General features: G+C 37.8%; 1 protein-coding gene across 1 annotated transcript in view; it reads left to right on the plus strand.

The window, feature by feature from the left end:
- Positions 1-23,690, plus strand: part of csul (protein arginine N-methyltransferase 5) — a 282,354-nt gene that overhangs the window by 122,825 nt on the left and 135,839 nt on the right. The window contains exon 4 of the mRNA XM_067146159.2: positions 22,327-22,433. Coding sequence (XP_067002260.2) covers positions 22,327-22,433 — 107 coding nt within the window. The remainder of the gene's footprint in view (positions 1-22,326; positions 22,434-23,690) is intronic.

Here is a 23,690-nt window from a genome sequence, read left to right on the forward strand (position 1 = left end):
CATAGGACGTCACAAACCCATAAGGCACTCCACAGAAAGAGTGGTAAGCCCCGGTGTTACATGAGAAACAGTTGGAGCTGTCAGAAGTCCGTTTCACTGAATAAATGTCTGTGTTTACAAAAGCAGACTGTCAACTGAAAAGAGCTACAGGTAACGACGCTGAAATTGTGACAGAAATCCAGGGTATACTGTAATTGGCTTTCCTTCGCACAGACACAGATAGGTTTTATGGCGACGATGTGACTGGAAAAGTCTAGGAATGGGAAGGAAGTGGCCATAGCCTTAATTAAGATACAGCTCCAGCATTTGCCAGGGAAAACCATCTTCAGGGTTTGCAAGTGATAAATATCATTATGGTTCCATATTAGGATGCTAATTAATTTATTATTTAGCCACCTATTCGATACATTCAAATTTTTATACAATAAGGGATTGGTCATTGTTACCTTAAGAATGTGAGACATGTTTCGCCTTTCATAGAAGGCATCATCAGTCACTGTACCTCCTCAAGATTAAAGCAGGCACCTGATTTGAAATTAAAGTATAATAACTAAGATCTAATATTAACATTTTTACAATAGGAGCAGTGTGAGGAAAGAATACAATATTTGTTATTAATGTGTGTAGCAACAATATCAGCCATTGGCTTTTGATTACTAGTTGTGTAAGGAACATATACAGTGCTTAGCAGCAGTGGTCTGATTTGAAAATTTAAATATTACATTATTTGGAATGTTAGGAAAAATATACGAGCAATTTGAGAGAATGTTAAATGAGACTTAAAAGTTGTAATATTGGTAAAACTATCTGGTTAAAGTCTTAGGTTTGAGAATTATGGCTTGCAATTAGTAATTGATGATTTAACTTGGCATAAAAGGAAAAAGAATACAATATTGGGCTATAATGTGTATAACAATACTACAATGTTACTAGTTGTGACAAAGGTACATATACAGTGCTTAGTAGCAGTGATCTGATTAGAAAATTTAAATATTACATTATCAGGAATGCTAGGGAATATAATTACCAAGTTTAATATTAACATATTTACAATATGAGAAGTCTAAGGAAAAAGAATACACTATTCAGTATTAAGGAGAATGAATTGTAATTTTATCATATTTATTTTGTATTAGTATTAACCACCTGGCTAATCATTCCTGTAACCCGGCTGATGAAAATTTCTGGGGAGAACACTGAGTGCAACCCAGGCTTTTTCTCAAAAGATCCTTGAGGATGCGCATCAACTTTTTCTAGAATCCTCCCTATCTTGCTGCTATAGGAGGGTTAAACTTCCATCTTATTTGCATAAGCCCACCTTCCTTTTCAATCTCAGCCCAGTCGAGTCGATTCAAAAGATTGTTAACTCTGAGGTTGGTACCATTGTCCGACTACACTATCAAGGGGCGACCTCTTCAATCTCCTCATTATGCGGATTAGTGCTGTGAAGTATACAGCTCTACATACTGCACAGGTGAACAGAACTACCCAACACTTTTCACCAGAGGTGAGGTATTATGGTCCAGCTAAATCCATTCCAATACCTTGAAATGTTGCACTTATCTTTGAGTGATCTCTAGGGAGAGGGGTTAAGGAAACTTCTAAAGCCTTTACCTGATTTTTGAGACATATCAGATAGTTTCTGACCACAGAACTCACTGTTCTCCTTCTGTGCAGAATCAAAATTCTCTCACAAAAATTCATTCTGCCCAGCATCATTCTACCTTTTATGTTCATGGTCAATTAAGCTAATCACCAGAGGATGTTTTGCAGGTAGAACCTTCTAGGATACATGATTTTGTGCACAGCAACTCTCTCGAATTCTTGAAGACATTGAAACTTTTTTACCAGAGATACAGGACATATGTTATAAAGGAGTGTCTTTTACCAGAGATACAGGACATATGTTATAGACACTCCTTTTGGATGGAGCAGAACATAATTATCTACGCATTCCCATACTTTTCACTAGTGATCTGTTGATTTTAATCAGATTTGTGACAGACTAGTTCTTTCTTAAAGCCAGGAAACATTGTACAATAGCATCCAACACTCTTGCTATGGTTTGAGCGAAGTTAGTGCAGCTAGAAAATCTGGTGGACAAAGCTGCCAGTGAAAATACTGTTTGTATTGGCAGCAATCACAGTCACAGTCTTTCTTGTCTCCCTGTTAACTAACAGGCCGCTTTTCTTCCAGTCGATACAGCCAGGAGGGCCCCCTCCTATCATCGGGATTCCAGAAGTCGCAGTTGCACACGTCCCCTTGATAACGTGTCTGCAGGGTTGACATTGACAGGAACGTGGTGCCACTGGGAAGGTTGGCGGACTTTTTTTATTTCCATAATCCTATTGTCCACAAAGACTCAGTGATAGAGTATTGAACTGTCACTTTCAGTTCAAAAACATTTTTGCGTATCGTTTTCTTACATACGATTGATCAGTGTGGGGAAATTGTGGCTGAAGACAAATTTTTTGACAATCGATGCAATAAAAAATAGTAGTTCGAGGAATGATACATGCAGGGAAATTTAACATTGGTTTATGTGGAGCATTTTTGGGACTGAATAAATTGAACAATGAATATGGGAAAACTACCGTTCTGGGAACGATGCTTTGAGGTTCTACTGTATTGTGCTTGATGAGTTTATGAAGATTCTTGTAGGTATTTCGCATTCATTCAAGCTCCTAATCTGTATGATCCATCGACAAAACTCTTCTGTTATTCTATGAGGAGGAGGATCATCACAGCCGAGTTAACAATTCCAGGATATCTGAGTGAGTATCGTTGGAATGAGGCTCATTGGAGCCAATCGGATCATAGACACATTGTGCTATTGACAGCAGAGTTCTTCTTATCAGCGACACAGGTACACCATCCAGTAATTTAATGTTACAACTCAGTTGGTCAGGTCCACAGAACCACATCAACCCAAGCACATTTTTCAATCCTGTGTGGATCCCAAATATTTGATACCCATCTTCTGAGATATAATGCAGCCGACCGAGCAAGTGGCCGCGTGGTTTGGGTCACGTAGCTGTCAGCTTGCATTCCGGAGATAGTGGGTTCAAACTCCACTGTTGGCAGCCCTGGTTTCCCATTTTCACCTTAGTTGAGGCCAATGTCGCTTTCTTCCCACTCCTAGTCCTTTCCTATCCCATCATTGCTGTAAAACCTATCTGTGTCGGTGCGACGTAAATCAAATTGTAAACATTTTTTTCCTGTATCACAATACAGGACACTGCCTTCAGACGTGTGATTACATGTCATCCTGTCTGGTTTAATGGCAGTCACCGTAACGGTGTGTCCGGCTCCATGGCTAAATGGTTAGTGTACTGGTCTTTGGTCACAGGGGTCCTGGGTTCGATTCCCGGCAGAGTCAGGAATTTTAACCATCATTGGTTAATTTCGCTGGCACGAGGGCTGGGTGTGTGTGTTCTCTTCATCATTATTTCATCCTCTTCGCGGCATATAGGTCGCCTACGGGCGTCAAATTGAAAGACCTGCATCTGGGGAGCCGAATATGTCCTCGGGCACTCCCAGCACTAAAAGCCATGCGCCATTTCATTTCATTACTTTAATGGTTCACCGATAAGAAATTGCTGAAATTTCAGCACTACTGCCAGTTTCACTGTATGACCACAAGTTCAGTGGAAGATTCATATTTACAAATTTGTTTAGCTTGATGAAACAAAAGTTTTTCATCATTCCTAACTCTCTCAAAATTTTCTGTACAGCTATAATTATAAGTTTTCTTAAATTTCTAAGTGAAAAAACGTCAATTTTGAGGTTCTTATCATATGTAGCTTGTTTTCGTCGTGCGTTCTTATAGGTAGATGTTTCTAAGGAATTAAGATAAGTTATGTGATACTATCGTATGTGCAAGGAGAATCCATCGGTAAACAATGGCAAGTGATCATACAATAGTTCAGTCGTATGCCATCCACCATGCTCTTTATCATATTGGCTCTTACAATAGTTTACCTCTCAGTCAGTGATACCATTACTTCGGTGGTATCATCCTTAGTGTCAGTACTTTGTGTTTTGTTGTTTAGACCAGTACTTTATGACAAGTAGCAGAAAAATAAAATTAGTTCTGTTACTGGGAGAACTAAAAGAATCGTGCAATTAGCACTCTTGTTTGCACAGGTAAGGAAATGTACGAGTAAAAAATTGTAAAATGTTATTTGTTATAATGGAAAGAGACAAACCTCAATAAGGATATTCCCTGATTCAGGAGAATAACGGAACAGAGCACCTTACCGCTAGTCGTCGAAGCTAATATCGTTGGAACACTCGTGGAGACTAATGCATTTGTAGAAGCAACTCATCCTACTAATGTAAATTATGACCCAATTGGATCCGTCAAAGGTGTGGCACTACTAATCGTAGTACAGTACACCGTTTGTATCCAGCTGTTTTCATCAGATTTTCAGTAGGCCTAATATTGTTACTTTGCTTGTTTTCTGACATAAACGAACTGGGTGTTGAGAACGTGACCATACATTATGAAAACATTACTGATGGACGTGATATGTTGCTAATGAATAAGGATCCCTTCAATCATATGATTGTGGCTGATAATACTAATAGTGAAGGCGAGATTGGTTCAGTAGATGCTCTATCTGTATCTATTGGAATGGAGAGCACTAATACTGACAACACACAAGCAACAGGTTTCTCAAGAAGCCGGAAGTGAGTGCCTCACCACAGTGGAAGTGTAATATAAGGAAAAGACACCGAGAATCAGGGACTGACTATAAATCAAAAACATGCAGATTAGTTCCAGCAAAATAAGTCAAGCCTGCTTGCAAACCTACTTGATAAAGAAAACTTTCATAGCACATTACTTCTGAAGACAAGCAGTCTATTTTGAACAGTTTCTGGATAGAGGGAATTAACAATGTCATTAGGAGATTACTGTATATGTAGCCTCACACATAATTGCTAAAAACAAGAATAGAAGTGTAGTACTTCTTTGAAATTCATGGACAAAGACTTAAAGTCTGCAAAACATTTTTTCTTAAATACATTGAGTATTTGTGAAATGTATCTCAAGACTGCCTTGGCCAAGAAAACTGTTCAGCCAGATCAGAGAGGAAAGTAGGTGCCACCAAATAAGTTGGGCGAAGAAATAAGAGAAGTCATCAGAAGGCATATCAGAATGTTCCTCAACAATGAGGATCACTACAGCTGAGAGAAATCGGGTAGACTGTATCTTGGTAGCCATGTCAGTAAATAAAAATTGTACTTTTTGTAGTTAGAGCACTTCAAGAAAAACGGGTTGAAACAAGAGTTCATAACAAAGCAGTGGCTTTACCATGACATTTTTAATACTGAGTTGAACTTAGATTTCAAGGAACCTACTAATGATACCTGTGATAACTTGAGGAGTTTCAGGTGAATCTAAAATATAATAATATAACAGATAAGAAAGAATCATGATTATATCAGATTACAATGGCCACTTGTTAGAGCTGGATTTGAGATATAAAAATAAGACCTTTGATAAAATTAAGTCAAAAGAACCTGGATCCAAAAAAAATGATTGATCTTCAGAAATGTCTGCCTGCACCACCCATTACTGATTCCAATGTGTTTTACCTGAGGAAGGTCTGATCATATAATCTGATAATCCTTAATGCTACAGGAAAGAAAGCCTCCAGTTGCATGTGAGATGAAACAGTTGTAGGTCGTGGACCTAAAGATGTGTCATATTGTTTACAGAAATGGGTTCTAGCTAATATGCCTGAAACTCAGAGGAACTTACAATATGGACTCATAACTGCAGAGGTCAACTTCCCCATGATAGTGACATATTTTTTTAATACTGGGGTGTGTTCCTAATCTCAAAGTGATCAACCACAAATTCTTATTGAAGGGACACACTCAAATGGAGGTAGAGGGTGTCACCTTGGGATTGGCAACAATTTGTTGCTATACGAAACACCATCAGACCCATTGCTGCAGAAAAAGAATAAAGACTTGCAAATCTCCTCAGGTACCCCAGTGCCTTCATTATTTCTACCAGAGCATCCCACGGACATGCTCAGAACTGGAAGATATTATCTAACTTTTGAATTCTACATTTTAAATATTTTTTGCACTTTATTTGCTACGTTGAACTACACTTTTTACGTTCATCTCTCTCATAGAACACACATTCAAAAGGAGAACTTTTTCCTTGGTCATTAATAGTCTTTTTGGATAGGATTGGAGATGTAGCGTTGTTGATGGCTATTGCATGGATAGTGAGATATGGGAGCTGAAATTATGTGTATAATCTAGATTTTGGTAAGGATTCTTTTGTTATAATGTTAATTAGAGCTATAGTAATACTGGCTGCTATAACCAAGAGTGCTCAGAATCTTTTTTCTTCATGACTCCCAGAATAAGAAAAATAAATACTTAAATAAACATGAAAATAAATGGAAAGCAAGTGTAAAAGACGCAGTGGCTCTTATCAGAATGTTAGCTCACTAGATTGTAGAAACATGGATAAAAGCAATTTGTGGGGTTTTAACGCTTAAATAGAATGCATTTTTAAACTTATACAAATCAATCCTCCCCATACATCTGCAGATATTACATCTTGTAACGCGACCCTATTCCGTGATTTGTGGCAGGACAAATGGGAAAGGATAAGATAGGGAAATAAAGGAGGGGTAGTTTAGGGTGGGTTATTGGAAGTAGAAAACGTGGGTAGGAACTTTGTAAGGCATGGAAAATTGAATTCGGGTTTAGAAATGTACAATTTTTGAGAAGAAGAATTAGTGTATTGGGTTTTTCAGAAATGTAGTTTAAATTGAAATTAGGGTTGAAGTATTGGTCAAGGTGAATAAAACAATTTTCAGTAGTGTGTAGGAGGGGGTCTTGGTTAATGATTTTAAGTATTTTTATGTCTTTTTCAATATTGGTGAAAGTATGCTTGGAGTCTTGTATGTGTTGTCCTATAGGTCCTTCAAAGAATAAGAAAATGGCGGGAAAGAACGAGGGGCCTTGATGGTCTCATGTTCGATCCCTTTCTGGGGAACTCAGTTCTCCCAGGAAGAAGGCCCACCGTTCAAAGTCAGAGAGCTCACCATCTACAGTAGGCTCAGTCTCCAAGTCACCTTCCACTGAGGACACAATGGAGACTGAAGCCATTATAATCGAAACCGACTTTCAACCTATTAGGTCGTGTTACGTACATTTAGTACGTGTTGAAGAGATGTTAAGTACAGAACAAAAATGGCCAAGCGGACACCAGTGGGATCCGAACCCACAACCTCCCGATTTCGCATCGGTTGCTCTACCAATTGAGCTATGATGGCCTAGGCCATCTTTGTTCTGTTGGGAAGGATCTAAGCTACAGGTCTGGCACTACTGTCATCACACTGCAGAGTGCGTTTAATTCGCCTGTAGAGGGCCAAGTCAATGAATATTGAATTTTCACGACCGCATTGTAATCGAAACCAACTTTCAACCTATTAGGTCGTGTTATGTACATGTAGTACGTGTTGAAGAGATGTTAAGTACAGAACCAAAATGGTCAACCAGACAGCAGTCGGATCTGAACCAACGCGAAATCGGATCTTCCCAGCATCCTATTTTAAATAGTTTATTATGATATTATTCTGAGCTAATCCAGATAAGAGCTTTTAAGGGTGGTTGAAAAATCTGCTGACCCACGGGAGGTTGTAAATTCTGTATTTCACATCTTAAAAATTCTCAGATACAGTAGAAGTCCGTTATAGCGAGAATTCATAACGGCGGAAAATTTACTCAATATAACTGAGTGTCCGATTTTTTGTAAAAGTCCGGAAAAATCCCATACACAGTAAAATCGGTATGAAACGAGAATCTCTTTGTTAGAAATTTGCATTTTCGCAGATGATAGCCACAATGGCTTGCTAGGTCGTTATTTTTTGAAATCCGATACTACATGAAAGTATATGCTTAATTTCATTCTGAAAAAGTTATAATATCGCTCCAGAGGCCTCTGTGGCAAACGTTCCAGTTTTCTTCTTCAAACAGTTTTCTTCAAAAAAAAAAATTAGGAACAATGATATAATCATTACGAAAGCTGATAAAGGATCCACCACTGTTTTATTAAACAAGGTCGACTACTTCAATAAAACAGAACTTTTCTTTCCCGATAATACCTACACTATAGTAAGTAAAGACCCCACACCAAAAATTCAAAAATTGTTGAAAAATTTATCCCTCCTTTTGCAAGAGCAAGAATATAAAAAATTTACTATAATGAATCCTAAACTACCAACTGCAAAAGCATTACCCAAAATCCATAAAAAAGAAGTTTCTGTGCGCCCTATTATAAATGGCAGAAACAGTCCCACATATAAAGTCTCAAGATTTTTACACTATTTTCGTAACAAACACTTCAAATTCAACAATGAAGCATACGTAAAAAAATTTCAGTGACTTCTGCAAAAAATTAACAAAATTGAAACTATAACCTAACAATATAATGGTCTCATATGACATCACCAATATGTACTCAAGCATCCCTATAAATGATACTATAAATACTATCAAAAATAACCTTTCCAGACACAGTAATTTTTGTTTTGAACAATAACTACTTCACTTTCAACAACAAAATTTACCATTAAAAAGGACTAGCAATGGGAGATCCCGTTTTGGGCATTTTAGCTAACATTTTCGTGGAAAACCAAATAGTAAACAAAATCAACGGTCTCCACCTATGGTTAAGATTCCTAGATGACACGTTTGCCATCATTGATAAACTGCAAAACAACAGCAACAACATTTTAGAGTTACTTAATGGACTTAGCAATAACATCACCTTCACAAAGGAAGATAAAACCAAGAACTCTCTAAATTTCCTAGATGTAACCGTAAATAGAACCAATAATAAATTCAAATTTCGAATCTACAGAAAACCCACTTTTGCCCCTCTGACTGTAAGGAATGAATATATGCACCCGCATTCTCACAAATTAGCAACTTTCTACAGCTTAATCCGTAGAGCATTCAAAATTTCTCTTTCAAACGACAACCGAAAAAAAGAACTACAGTGTATTAAAGAACTGGCTAAACTTAGCGTCTACAAACCAAACTCGGTTAATAAAATTATAAACAAAATCAAATTGAAAACTGCTACTAATCTAACCTCTGAAAGATCTAAAATAAAAAGAGTTTTGCTTCTTTTACCTTCACAAATCCGGCTCTATATCAAATCACCAACCCAATCAGGAAACAGGACATCGATATTGGATTCAAAACCTGTAATGCAAACAGAAATATATTCTTTAACTCCCATACAGTAAATTCAACACATGACCGATACTTAAATTCAGGAATTTATAGACTCAAATGCGCCCAGTGTGAATTTTCTTATGTTGGGCAAACTGGACGCAGCTTTCATACAAGATATTTAGAGCATAATTCATCTAAGCACAACACACACTCCGCTATGAGCATTCATATGAAAGAAATGGGGCATAACTTCACCACCATAGACCAGGACCTTCAAATCTTAAAGATTATTAATAAAGGTAGTCTAATTGACTGAATTTGAAAATACCTGCATCTTTTTAGACCAACACTTTAATAAAAATAAAAATCTAAATGACATTGTAGAAACAAAGAGCTCAGTCACGGAACAAATTCCCAACTTATTGTCATCTCTTAACATAAAGAGTAATAATTTTTTTAAATCTTCAACTGTAAATCCAGCAGCCATTGACCCCACGCCCAGCCACACCCCTTCCCCCATTTGTACCAATAGCGGTCTTAACGCCCCGTCCACCCCACTCCACCCAACACACTCCCGGCCAACAATGACACACCCCTACAATACGAGAAGCAGAGAAAAAATGACTTTCAGACCACCTCACACCAGCAACACAACCGGACTTCCTCTTAACATCTAAAGGGTAAGTGTCAAAAATATTAAATTCACTAATAAACCATCCTAATATAGCACTCGCACACTTTTTAGTTTCATTCCACAGATTTCAACACACTCACTAGCTGCATACTTACACCCAGAATCCAGATGGACTCCTCTTCAGGCTTACATGGATTAACTTCAAAAAAGCTTCACAACATAAACAATATACAGCATGTTTATACGGAGATGAAATAATCCGTTATTTAATGAAACTCGATGAAGCTCGCTACCAGCATTCTTGCCATCCAACCGGCACTCTACTTTAATAGTAATTCTCATTCTTCAAGAAAGTGATGTTGATCTATAGAACATTTGGGCCACCCCAAAAAACCATATACGTAGGTGGTTTGAAAAGTTATCGGAATGTACTAGAATTAAGTATCTTACCTTGGTGGAACTGCTTTTATTTTTCAACATAGTCTCCCTGTAGACTAATGCATTTGGTCCAGCGATGTTCCAATGCCTTGATCCCATCTCGAAAATGAGATTCCTCCGGGCCTGCAAAATACCTCTCCAATTCGGCTGTCAGTTCTTCCCTTGTAGAAAATCTCCGTCCACCAAGGAAAATTTTCAGCTTGGGGAATAGATGAAAGTCTGATGGTGCCAAATCAGGTGAATAAGGTGGATGTGGCAACAATTCGTACCTCAGTTCATGAAGTTTTGCCATGGCAATAACACTTGTGTGTGGTGGAGCGCTGTCCTGATGAAAGATGACCTTTTTCCTTGCCAAACCAGGCCTTGTTTCGCATATCTTTTCCTGTAGTTGGTCTAGGAGGTTTGCATAGTTTGGCCAGTAGGAAGATAATCTATCAGCAGAATGCCTTTTGCATCCCAGAAAACTGAGGCCAAGACCTTTCTGGCCGAACGCACTGCCTTTGCTTTCTTTGGTGGTGGTGAATCAGCATGTTTCCACTGCTTTGACTGCTGTTTTGTCTCTGGGGTGTAGTAGTGGACCCAAATTTCATCTGTAGTCACAAACCGGCGCAAAAAATCTTGTTGGTTGCACTGAAAACGGGCCAGACTTTGTTCGGACATTTCCAATCTGGTGCGTTTATTGTCCAATGTCAAGAGCCGCGGCACCCATCTTGCGGATAATTTTTTCATACGTAATTCTTTGTTTAAAATATAATATACCCATTCAGAAGACATCCCTACAGCTTCAGCAATCTCCTGCACTTTCAGTCGCCGATCCTCCATGACCATTTTATGCACTTTTGCGATAAATTCTGGGGTTGTAACACATTTTGGCCGTCTACTACGCGGATTATCATCCAAGCTCTCCCAACCAAATTTAAACTCACTGGTCCACTTGGCAACAGTTGAAAATGAAGGAGCAGAGTCCCCCAGTGTGTTCTGAAAGTTGGCATGAATTTCCTTTGCTTTCATACCTTTCTTTACAAAGTATTTAATCACTGCTCGAATCTCAGTTTTTTCCATTGTCACAAATCACTACGCGGGAACAACAACAAAGAGTCGTCACTACCACACTCCTGCAGTTAGGGCACTGACGCGCCACGTGTTCACTTACAAAGGATGTGTGATTATTGCGCTGGAACCTCGTTGCTCTAGAACTGACATCTAGCGGTGATTCCGAGAACTTTTCAAACCGTCCCCGCAAGTTGAATGTGTTTGATCTCCTACAAATGTAAAAAGAAATGTTTAAATGTTATGATACCAATAGACTACAATTGCCATCTGTGTATCAGCATTGTGAATGTTGATATTTTGTATTATCTTTCTCTTCCTAGTGTTCTTTCTATCTCCATTCGACATGGACATGAGTAGGACGCCCCATTGGAACAAGATCGGCCAGATCCTTTCCAAATTGTACCATATGTAACATACGTTAGTGTATGTATGTTCAGGGGCTGCCTGGCTGAGGCGGTAAAGACGTGCTCGGTTTGCCCGGAAGGACATGGGTTTGAATCCCCGTCAGGAAGTCGTAAAATTTAAGAAACGAGATTTCCCCTTCCTGAGGTGCACATGGCCCTGAGGTACACTCAGCCTACACCAAAAAGGAGTACCAGGTTAATTCCTGGGGGCAAAGGTGGCCGGGCGTAGAGCTAACCACCCTACCCCATCACGTGCCGAGGTTATCAATGGTGGAAGCCTTTACCTTCCACTCCTTCGAGGGCCTTCGTGGCCTGTACGGAGGTGACTTTGCTTTGCTTTGCTTTTTGTATGTATGTTTAGTCATCAGCCAGAAGGCTGGTTGGATTCTCAAGAGCTCCGCCATCAGCTATCATAGTTGGCCTAGGCATCACTGAAGAGGCATACTAGGGAAATGAGGAGCGAGGTAGTTTTCCGTTGCTTTCCTTACTGAGCCAGAAGTTGCTATTACATACCAGTCTGCCAAACCCACTGAAATGCATGCACCAACCGACCCTATGAGCAATAGTTTCACACCATTCATAGTAGGGACTGGCTGCATAAGGAATGGCATTACTAGCATCGCTCATACCTCAGTCACTTTCATATTGTCAAAGCCAAGTATAAGAAGTGACAGATCAGTGAAAGTAACAAAATTGCTCTAGCCTATACCAGAAGACACCGTGCACTGTAAACACTAGGTCCCGCCAGCAAAGGCACACATTATTGTAAATAGTTGTAAATAATAGTTTTTAAGAATAGTTCTAGTACAAGTTAATCTCCTAATAGGCTGAAAAAATGTATAGATGTTTTAAATTCCACTTGTCTCATGCCGTTCTCATTATCGGCATTATGAGAGTTGTATTATTTCCATTGGATGTGTACATAAGTTGGACGTCACATTAGAACTTCAAGACATGAATGGCTTATTCACTCCCAATTATGACCTTAATGTTCTTGTACTTCTGTGCAAATTATTATATAAAAAATATGATTTATGAATAATCCTAGTATAGCATCCACTCAGAGCTCTGACTTGGAGTTGGAATTCCTGGCTGATGATGCCTGCAATGACAGGCGAAACATGTACAGACGAGCACATTAATGGTGTCCCAACATAAACAATCAACACTGCCCCACTCCAGTATTGAAAAGAAGGGGAGAGAGTGAAGGGGTAGTGTTGAAGGCCAACCCAGTACATAACATGGGGGAAAGGAGTGAAGGGGCAGTGTCGAAGGCACAATGACTCACCTTCTCGCTTAACGCATTGCTGCATGGACTGCACGCAGACAGCCCTCTACAAGACTTCGTTGTGATCGAAATGGGCACAGTGGCGGATGTATTGAAGTACAGCATTAGGTTAGCTACTCGTCCGGCCCCGCGGTGTACGGGGCAACGCGTCCGGCCGCCCCGGGTTCGATTCCCGGCCGGTTTAGGGGGTTTTAATTGTAAATGATTATATCCCTGGCCTGGGGACTGCATGTTTGTGTCGTCCTTAACGTTTCTCACATTCAACACTCAACACTTCCGCAATTCCAATTACATGCAGGTTCATATATTGTTCAACTAGGGGCAAAAGAACTCTATGTCAACGCCCCGAACAAATAGCATTTTAACATAAAAAAATTAAAAGACCTACTCTGATAATTACAGTATTAAGAGGTAAAGGAGGTTTTTAACCGAAAAGTATTTTATACTAGTTAGGAATATATTGTAGCTGCGTTATATCGGGTCTACCAATCCTTCTTCACCTCGTTCTTGCCATATTTCTATCCATCTCCAAACTGTCTTAAGACTGCATGGTATTGCTTGTGCTATTGCTTGGGGGACCATGTGAGCCTCCCACATGCCAATACTACGTGCTTGATTCACCTGTGATAGGATAGAAGCCATCTTATTACAATGTTACAGTATAACTCCGGAATACACACACTGTGTATTCAGCACTACCTGTTCACTCCCTTCCCCTCCTTTTCAGTACTGGAGTGGCCTTCAACACTATCCCTTTACTCTCTCCCCTCCTTTTCAGTACTGGAGTGGGGCAGTGTTGATTGTTTATGTCAGGACACCATTAATGTGCGTGCGTGTACCATACTGAATATAATGACAGTGATACAGTCCTAAAGACTTTACTAGTATTGCATAGGTGGTTTCAAGAAATCAATTGTTTAACATTTAATAATTGAATTTCAATACGATCAATATGAAAATAATCACTTGTAATCACCTAACCTAACCATATATGTATAATGAAAATATATTTCAAGCGCACATAGAGAAATGATAACCACCTCGCTACAAGATTACACGGGAACAACCCCAACCCCATGGCACTACAGCCCTTGAAGGGCCTTGGCTTACCAAGCGACCGCTGCTCAGCCCTAAGGCCTGCAGATTACAAGGTGTCGTGTGGTCAGCCGTTCGGCCGTTATTCTTGGCTTTCTAGACCAGATTACACGGGAACAGCCTTTCCGAAATTTAACTAGAGACGAGAAAATATAAACTATCCTCTGAATCAGTGATGTACTCTGCCATATCTTTAGCTGTATCACATTCTTACTTAATTTCAGTATATAATATTAAAAATTAAGCAATATTTTATTTCAGCCTTTATTTCTAGTAAGTTAGCACCTGCATTCCCGCCAACTTTTATGGTTTATCTGGAAAATTTACGAAAATTGCAGTATTTTACGATTTTACGGATGGACTGTGTCATTTTACGATTTCGCGGACAAAAATTTGGTTAATAATAATATAAGAGAATTTATTGGACTCCAGCCTATTCAGTACATTACAGGATGTTAACATTTTTAGTTAAACATCATTAAAATGGAGACATGTTTCGCCCTCCATGTGGGGCATCATCAGTCATATCAAAGCACCTCAAAATTAAACCAGATGTCTGGTTGGAAATTATGAACATAATATGTAAGAAAGAATACATTAAAAAACACGCACAAGGTCCTATCCTAAACGAAATAACAATAGACTAGTTACACATAGTAAAATACGCTAATGGTTTCTTAATATTAAAATGAGGCCATCATATGCACAGTATAAAAATGAAAGTAATCAAAGTCTATATGATATAGATAAGGTAGACACCAATAATGTTATAGTAACGAAAGCCAACAAAGGCAATACCGTAGTCCTAATGAATAAACACGACTACATCGAAAAAACGGAGGATTTCTTTTCCGATAATTCTTACTCAATAATTTCAAAAGATCCTATCTTAAAAACTCAGCGTAATTTAAAAACACTCCTAAATAATTCACCTTTTTAATTTAATGAACACGAACATCAAAAACTCATCAACATGAATCCCAAATTACCCACCGTCAGATCACTGCCAAAAATACATAAAAATGACGTTCCCATTCGACCCATCATAAATAGCCACAACAGCCCAACGTACAAAACTTCTCAGTTCCTCCAAAAATTCCTTAAGAAACACTTCACATTTCACAATAAACACCCTATTAAAAACTCAATAGAATTATGCGAAACTTTAAATAAATTTAATTTGCAGCCTAACCACATAATGTGCTCATTTGACGTTACCAATATGTTCTCGAACAATCCCGCTAAAAAAAACTATCGAAATCATACGAACTAATCTTTCTAAACACAGCACCTTAAGTCAGTTAGAAATAGAAGAATGCTTAAAATTACTAAATTTCGTCCTTCATAACAATTATTTTACGTTCAATAATAAGATATACAAACAAGAAGGTCTAGCCATGGGTGATCCCATTTCGGGAATACTCGCCAAAATTTATATGGACAACCTCGAAAATAGTAAAATAACAAACAGCATTAATGGTTTGTGTCTTTGGCTACGCTATGTCGATGACACACTAGCAATAATAGACAAAAGCTGCAACAATAGTGAAGACATACTAACTTATGTTAAAAATTAAATAACTGGAAAGGAGGTTCAACCTATTCAATACTCAAAAGAAAGAAACGTAGCAATCACATTTCTATTTAAATGGGACCGGTTTCGACCTTAGTCTAGGTCATCATCAGCCATAAAAAACATGTAAAATGTTTATGAATGTTGGAGGTCAGTTTCACACTCTGTTAGACACGACACCACATTCTGTCCTGCACAAAGTCACAACACTACCAATCAACATGCGAAGATCAAAAAGGCTTGAATTCGCAGACGAACAGATCTGTAGTAGAAAGCCGCCAGCTCTCGGTGACCAGCGCGGCACACTCAAGGTCACGCGCTGCGGCCAAACACCAAAGTAGCGTGGAGAACGTTTCGAAGGTCCAGAGCCTGTCATGGCTGCGGGAAGCCAAGTACGTATATAAAAATATACGACGCCAATTAGTACAACCGAATGAGCACCCGTATTCCAGTTAAGTTCTTGGTAAACAGTTGACTTGAAAAAACAATTGTTTTGGAATACGGGTGCTCATTCGGTTGTACTAATTGGCGTCGTATATTTTTATATACGTACTTGGCTTCCTGCAGCCGTGACAGGTTCTGGACCTTCGAAACGTTCTCCACTCTACTTTGGTGTTTGGCCGCAGCGCGTGACCTTGAGTGTGCCGCGCTGGTCACCGGGAGCTGGCGGCTTTCTACTACAGATCTGTTCGTCTGCGAATTCAAGCCTTTTTGATCTTCGCATGTTGATTGGTAGTGTTGTGACTTTGTGCAGGACAGAATGTGGTGTCGTGTCTAACAGAGTGTGAAACTAACCTCCAACATTCATAAACATTTTACATGTTTTTTATGGCTGATGATGACCTAGACTAAGGTCGAAACCGGTCCCATTTAAATAGAAATGTGATTGCTACGTTTCTTTCTTTTGAGTATTGAATAGGTTGAACCTCCTTTCCAGTTATTTAATTTTTAACATCAATAATTTCAATACGGAACAATGAAATTTTTATCTTTAATTAGACATACTAACTTACTTAAACAGCCTTGATAATTGCATCAAGTTTACTAAAGAAGATGAGGACAATAATTTCATCAATTTTTTAGACATTACAATCACCAGGACCTTAAACAATTTCGATTTCCAGATTCACAGAAACCCTTCATTCACTCCCACAACCATAAAACAAAATTCTCTTCACCCACAATCGCACAAACAAGCCTCGTTTTACAGTTTAGTGTACAGAGCGTTAAAAATTCCCATGTCAACCGTCAATTTAAAAAAAAAAGAAATAAGTACCATAAAAGAAATAGCTGTTTTCAATGGATATAATCCCTCAATCATACAGAAAATAATCAATAAAGTGAAATTGAAATTGGCCACGAACCTCTTCCCAATAAAAATTAATAAGCCTAAATATGCATCTTTCACCTACATTAACCCCATTATACATCAAATTTCTACCCCTTTAAAAAAAACATGATATTAGGGTAGCCTATAAGACCCATAATTCTAATCAAAAGCTATTTTTCAACCACAATAAGATAAACTCGGACAACAATAAATTTTCGGGCTCTGGTATTTATAGACTGAAATGTGCTGAATGTAACGGTTCATATATCGGTCAAACTGGTAGAAGCTTTGCAATTAGATATGCAGAACATTTCAATGCCCAAAAGCACAATAAACACTCAGCCATGAGCATCCATATGAAAGACACCGGACATAGTTTTACCACAATCGAACAGGATCTCCAAATTTTAAAAAGACTAGATAAAGGCAGGCTCATAACCGAGTTTGAAAATTTATACATTTTTTTAGACCAAAAATATAATAAGAATAAAAATTTAAATGATCCAATAGACAGCCGAAGCCCTCTTTACGAACAATTAATATTTTCGCTCAATAGTTTAAATCTGAAAGACAAAAGACTTGTTAACATCCTCAAAACAAGCTCTCCAAGCACCCCCACTAAGCCGCTCAACTCATCACGCCCCTATTCTCCCTCCGATACACACAACTCCTCCCCAAGCGCCAATCACATACCCACAGCCCCGCCTTCTCAAATCCACTCCCCTCCTCTAAGACGTCACATGTACAACACGAGGAGCAGGACATTAGCGACAGCCAGTGCTCCACAAACCTCCTAGCAATTAGGTAACAGCTCAACAGCTTTTTTAACTTTCACATCTTTCATTTCTCAATGATTTCCCCCTTTTTGTTCTCTTTTTCCATCATTTCACTTAACTAATTAAGACAAATCCTCCATTTTCAGATTTCCCTCACATGTAGGACAGCTCAAACACCGATTGCACTGCACAACATTTTCGACCGTTGCCCATTCAACCAACAACTGACTTTCCCACACTTCAACAACAAAATATATGCAAACCTTTAGTCAACTAGGAAGAACCTAATGATGTTTTTAACTATCTTCATTTGAAACCGGTGTTGTTTTAACTCTGTCTTAGCACAGCCTCATTTTATAATCAACAAAAGCTGTTCACTTGCACTGTGCACTCCATTCATATAGAGAGTGACCAACGGTGTTGACTACCTCATGAATCCTAGGGCGAATTATTTTGGTTGGAGCCAAATTACAGATAGACAAATCGGAATGTTTTACCTCATCAATTTTAACAATTATAAATAAGTGTACAGTAATTATAAATTGTGTTTTATTTTGCCAACATTTGTATATACTACGTAGAACTACCATCAAACTCAATATCATATAGACTTTGATTACTTTCATTTTTATACTGTGCATATGATGGCCTCATTTTAATATTAAGAAACCATTAGCGTATTTTACTATGTGTAACTAGTCTATTGTTATTTCGTTTAAGATAGGACCTTGTACGTGTTTTTTTATGTATTCTTTCTTACATATTATGTTCATAATTTCCAACCAGACGTCTGGTTTAATTTTGAGGTGCTTTGATATGACTGATGATGCCCTACATGGAGGGCGAAACATGTCTCCATTTTAACGATGTTTAACTAAAAATGTTAACATCCTGTAATGTATTGAATAGGTTGGAGTCCAATAAATTCTCTTATATTATTATTGAGATTCTTTCAATACGGAAAATAAAATGATTTTCATTACTTGTAATAAAAATTTAGTTGTCATTTTACGACTTTGAGGACAAAAATTTGAAACAACCTTCGATAATCACTCCATTTCCGTAAAATCGATTGTTTGCTTGGGTCGAAGGCAAGTCCACGATAGTCGATAACTCATTCTTTGATATGATTGGTATTTTTAACCTGTGATGTTTGTGTCGTTATTGGAATTTAATTTAAGCCGGGATAACAGTTCTTCCATGTGAATCTTCAGCATCGGCAGGCTCTGCTCTGCAAATTCTTTGTTCCGTTCTGTTCGCTTGTTGTGATTTATTCTTTGACCACGTGAGTGCTGTTCTTTGTTCACGAAGTTGACGTTCGTTGAATGTTTTGGCTTTCTAAGATTGACATATTTTAATGAAGTGTTCGGGTTTTTCCGTTATAACTTTGTGCTTCGCAGTTTTCTGTATTCGTTGGACTAATTACATTCTTTCCAGTGACTGGGTATACGGCTATTAGCGAAGCCCATTAAATTATAAAGAAGAAGAACAATTACATTCGTTCCACGTATGTGTATGCTTTTTACTATTTTCATATTCTTTGTTCACGAGGTTGGCATCGTGTTCATTTAATGGTTTAAGACTTTGTGTTCTTTGACATATTTTAATGAAGTGTTTGACTGCCTTGAGTGTTTATGTTATAATTTTATGTGACGTTTAGTGATCCAGGTTCATTTTGATTTTCAGTACATTTGTTCTCGGACATTTTCATACGCTATATTCCTATTGTAGATTATCATGAATAAATCCAAGAAGAAACAGTACTTCCAGGCGTTTAAAGAATCATATAAATCCCTTTTCTTTTCATCAGTGAGAAACAACTTTTGTACTGCCTGTGACTACATCAACAACAAGTTTCCACTCAAGGATGATGTGTTAAAGCATGCTCAAGTTCCTAGGTTAGAATTGAAGATGCACAGTTTTCTTCCATTCGTTTTTTGAAAAGTGTCCTGTCATGTTATGCAAGGAAAAGAATGAAACTACAGATGAGGTGATAACTGAGCTCCAGAGGCAGTTCACAGCTCTTCAAGTGGATGACACTTCGGCTGCAAATCAAGATGCTGCAAGTAATTCCAGTTAGGCACAACTATCAAGAATTCGCGGAGCCAATGAACTTCTGAAGTATAACCGAATTTGTAGAGTAATGCTCTCTATTCTCACCATACCCCATAGCAATGCAGTATGTGAACGTGTTTTCAGCCTTGTGAAGAAAAATAGAATAGAGTTCAGATCATCCATGTCCAGTGAACCTCTGGAGTCTATTTCTGTTATGAAGACTAGGAGTTCTGGTCCCTGTTATGACAAAACATTTTCTCAACACTTTTTGCAGAAGCTAAAAAGGTCACAGCCATGACTTGAAAGTCAAACTAGATTTGCAGTGTGTATTATATTATTTCTTCTCTGTGTTTTAAAGCCTTTTTCAATTATCGCATATCTGCTTAATTTATCAAGGAAGTCATGTCATTATGCTCCAAACTAATATTCACTATGCTTGGTGCTGTTTAACATGGATTTCTTCTTGATTGTTATGTTCATGTACAAATCATTGGCGTATGATGTAAGTAGATATGATTTCATTGCAGTATCCTGTTTAAAGCATGAATTATTGTATTTTGTAGCCCTGAAGTATTATTATTTTTGTCAAGCCGAAATTGTTAGATTTTTTGCTGTGTGTGAATTTTACTGATAGCTCTTTTCAAAAGTTGGCAGGTATGCAACTGGTATCAGCCACGTTATTTACACTTTTATTACGGAAACGTGTTATTCTCTTTCATTTTTAATTTTCTTTTGGAGAACAGCAGTCAACGGGCATTACTAATCGACTCCGACGTCGCCTTCGAATGTTGAGGAGAGAGCTCGCAAGTGTACATAGCGTGAAAACGATACAGTACCAAAAATGACTGATTAATTTTGTGGCTAATGTTTCTGTGTTCTTATTCAAACAGCATCATGTAACTTAACCGTACTATGCGTATCATGAAAACATATTCCAGGCACCAGAAGAGAAATGGTAACATTCTCGCTATAAATGTACATGGTAATAGCCTCTCCGAAATTTAACCAGACGCAAGAAGATCTAAAGTAACCTGTGAAATCAGTTATGCGCTCTGCTATATCTTGAGATATATCGCATTCTTACTTAATTTCAGTGTATAGTATCAAAATTAAGCAATCATTTACTTAGCCTTTATTTCTAACGAGTTAACAACTGCTGTCTACCACGTTATTTACATATTTGTTATGAAAACATGTTGTCTTGTATCATTTCTTTTTTTCCCAGAACAGCAGCTGACGGGTATTACTAATTGACTCCGACATCGCCTTCGAATGTTGACGAGAGAGCTCGCAATTGCACATAGTGAGAAAATGTTACCGAAGGTCACATTTTGTGGCGAACGCTTGTTTTGTTATTCAAACAGTGTCACCTAACCCAACTTAAAACATAATATCAAGCGCCAGTAGAAAAGTGATAACCTTCTAGCTGTAAATTTCGATGGTAATAGCCTCTCCGAAATGTTAGACGCAAGAAAATCTGAAGTAACCTCTGAAGTCAGTGATGCGCTCTGCTATCTCTTGAGAATATTGCATTCTTGTGTAATTTCAGTGTAGAGTATTAAAATTAAGCGATCGTTTACTTAACCTTTATTTCTAACGAGTTAACAACTGCTATTGACCACGTTATTTACATATTTGTTATGAAAACATGTTCTCTTCCTTCATTTCTATTTTTATTTTCCAGAACAGCAGTTGACGGGTATTACTGATTGACTGCGACATCGCCTTTGAATATCGACGAGAGACCTCGCTAAGGGACATAGCGAAGAAACGATACAGAAAATGATCGATCACATGCAATATAATTACGGGGTGTATAAATGTCGGCAATGGAAAGAACCGCGCACGCTTAGTAATGGACACGTCAGTGGTAGGGCTCTCTCTGTAACCAAAGGATAACACACCGTTTAATATAGGAATTTTGAAGGGACATATAAAAACTCGTTATAGTAATATTCTCGTTATATGCCGTACTCATTATAGCAGGCTTCTACTGTATATATGAGCTTTTGCTCATCAATGTATGGGAAGCAGACCTTCCATTTGTTTTCAGCATTGTAGTCATAAAGGTTTTTCACTAGCAATGGTGATATAGCTATAATGCTACCCATCCATATCCTGAACTAAAATATCAAGGTTCATGAAAATCAACGTCTGTAACAAACAGACAGACAGACAAGCAGATAAAGATTAAACCGAACCTAACATAGGTCTTTATTTGTCCTGTCCAAATATCAAGTTGATATTCATGAAGTATGTACATAAAGATGATCTTACATATATATGACTGTTATCAAAAGATACAAAGGTCGTATATTAAATCAGTGTATTTTGTAAGATTTTATGGTTTGTTGTATAGCCTACTTCACAGGTTAAAAAGTTTCCTTGGCATCAAAAGTAGCCAGGAGTGTGTTTTCTATTGCTGGCAATTTTATTAAGTTGTTTCTTTTTTTCTTTAAAGATTTGGGTGCACTTGAATATGAAGAATCCAGCTCTTGAAGCAATGAATTTGTATGCTGATAATGAAGAATATGAACGACATCATCAGGATATGGATACCTGGGAATGGTAAATTGTATTTTAGTTTGAACCTCATTTCTTTTCTCTATAGTCAGAGCTGTTGGATAAACTGATCAAGTCAAAATGTGCAGTAATATTGTCAGTTTTGTACGTGATCTCTGTCTTAGTTACTCTACCATCCCTTCTTTTAATAATGTAAAAGTTTCCAAATTCAATCCCCCTCATCTGCTGTTCATTAGATGTAGAATAACCGCAATGTAGTTCTGCTTACTGGTAATTGGAAAGTTGATCTTGATATCTTCTTTTGCCTTTGAACAACAAATATGATTAACCTCTGGAGCTTACAGCAGTCTTTTTTTAATGATGGTTTAGTAAAAGAGCATGGCACTTGAATTGGAATGTAATGACAGTGTCTTGTTGCTAAAAAACTCAACGATCCACTTCCTGAACCTTCAATCGACTCTTAAAATCAGTTTTAACTAAACAGTAAAATTTAAAATGTGGTGGAAATGCAAGTAACCTTGGAAAGGGCATAATTGTACATATTCTGCATTTTTTTTCCCCCACATAATTTCATTGCATATTGTCGTGAAAACAACAGTACGGGTGGCCTTAGTATTACAGGTCTTGTGATTTGTTTTGAAGACATTAATGCATTTTCAACTACTAGAAGGAGCTCAAATCTCATGTGATAAAATGGAGTGGTTACTCAGGGTAAATACTGTAAATAACATTCATAGATTATTTAAAAAATTCACATAATTAGTTTATTCCAGGAAAAAATAACTTTGTATCCCTTCACAGATCTTTTCCTTCAAAATGCTTCCATTGAATAGTAGAACAATTGACAAAGCTGTAAATTAATTCAGAGCATTCTTGCAAAAATAAGAAAATATTTCCATAAAACCATTCATTGTGTTCATAATGACTTCACTGTCAGTCTAAAATCATTGTCATTTCAGAACTCCATTTAGCCAGACAGAAATAGGTCCCATGACTATGATAAGAACTCTGAAGTGGTCGTAGTTTGTTTGTTAAGATGTTTTCTTACCATACGCATTTTTGTTTCAGAATAAATAGGTAATTTATGCCCCTTTTTCCTTTACTCTGAATCTGTGAGATGGTCAGAGATTGTATCATACATGTCTTTGTTTAAAATATGCCCTTCTGGGTTAAATTCATAATGGACAAAATCCTGAATGTTGAAGAAAACCATATATTTCCTCTTGTCCAGGTGGAAGTTTTGTTTCCATGGAGTTGATAGAGTACCGTTTTAGGCAAGGTAGACCTTATCTCTACTGTCAG

The sequence above is a fragment of the Anabrus simplex genome, chromosome 4, assembly GCF_040414725.1.
Source record: "Anabrus simplex isolate iqAnaSimp1 chromosome 4, ASM4041472v1, whole genome shotgun sequence".
Lineage (NCBI taxonomy): Eukaryota > Metazoa > Arthropoda > Insecta > Orthoptera > Tettigoniidae > Anabrus > Anabrus simplex.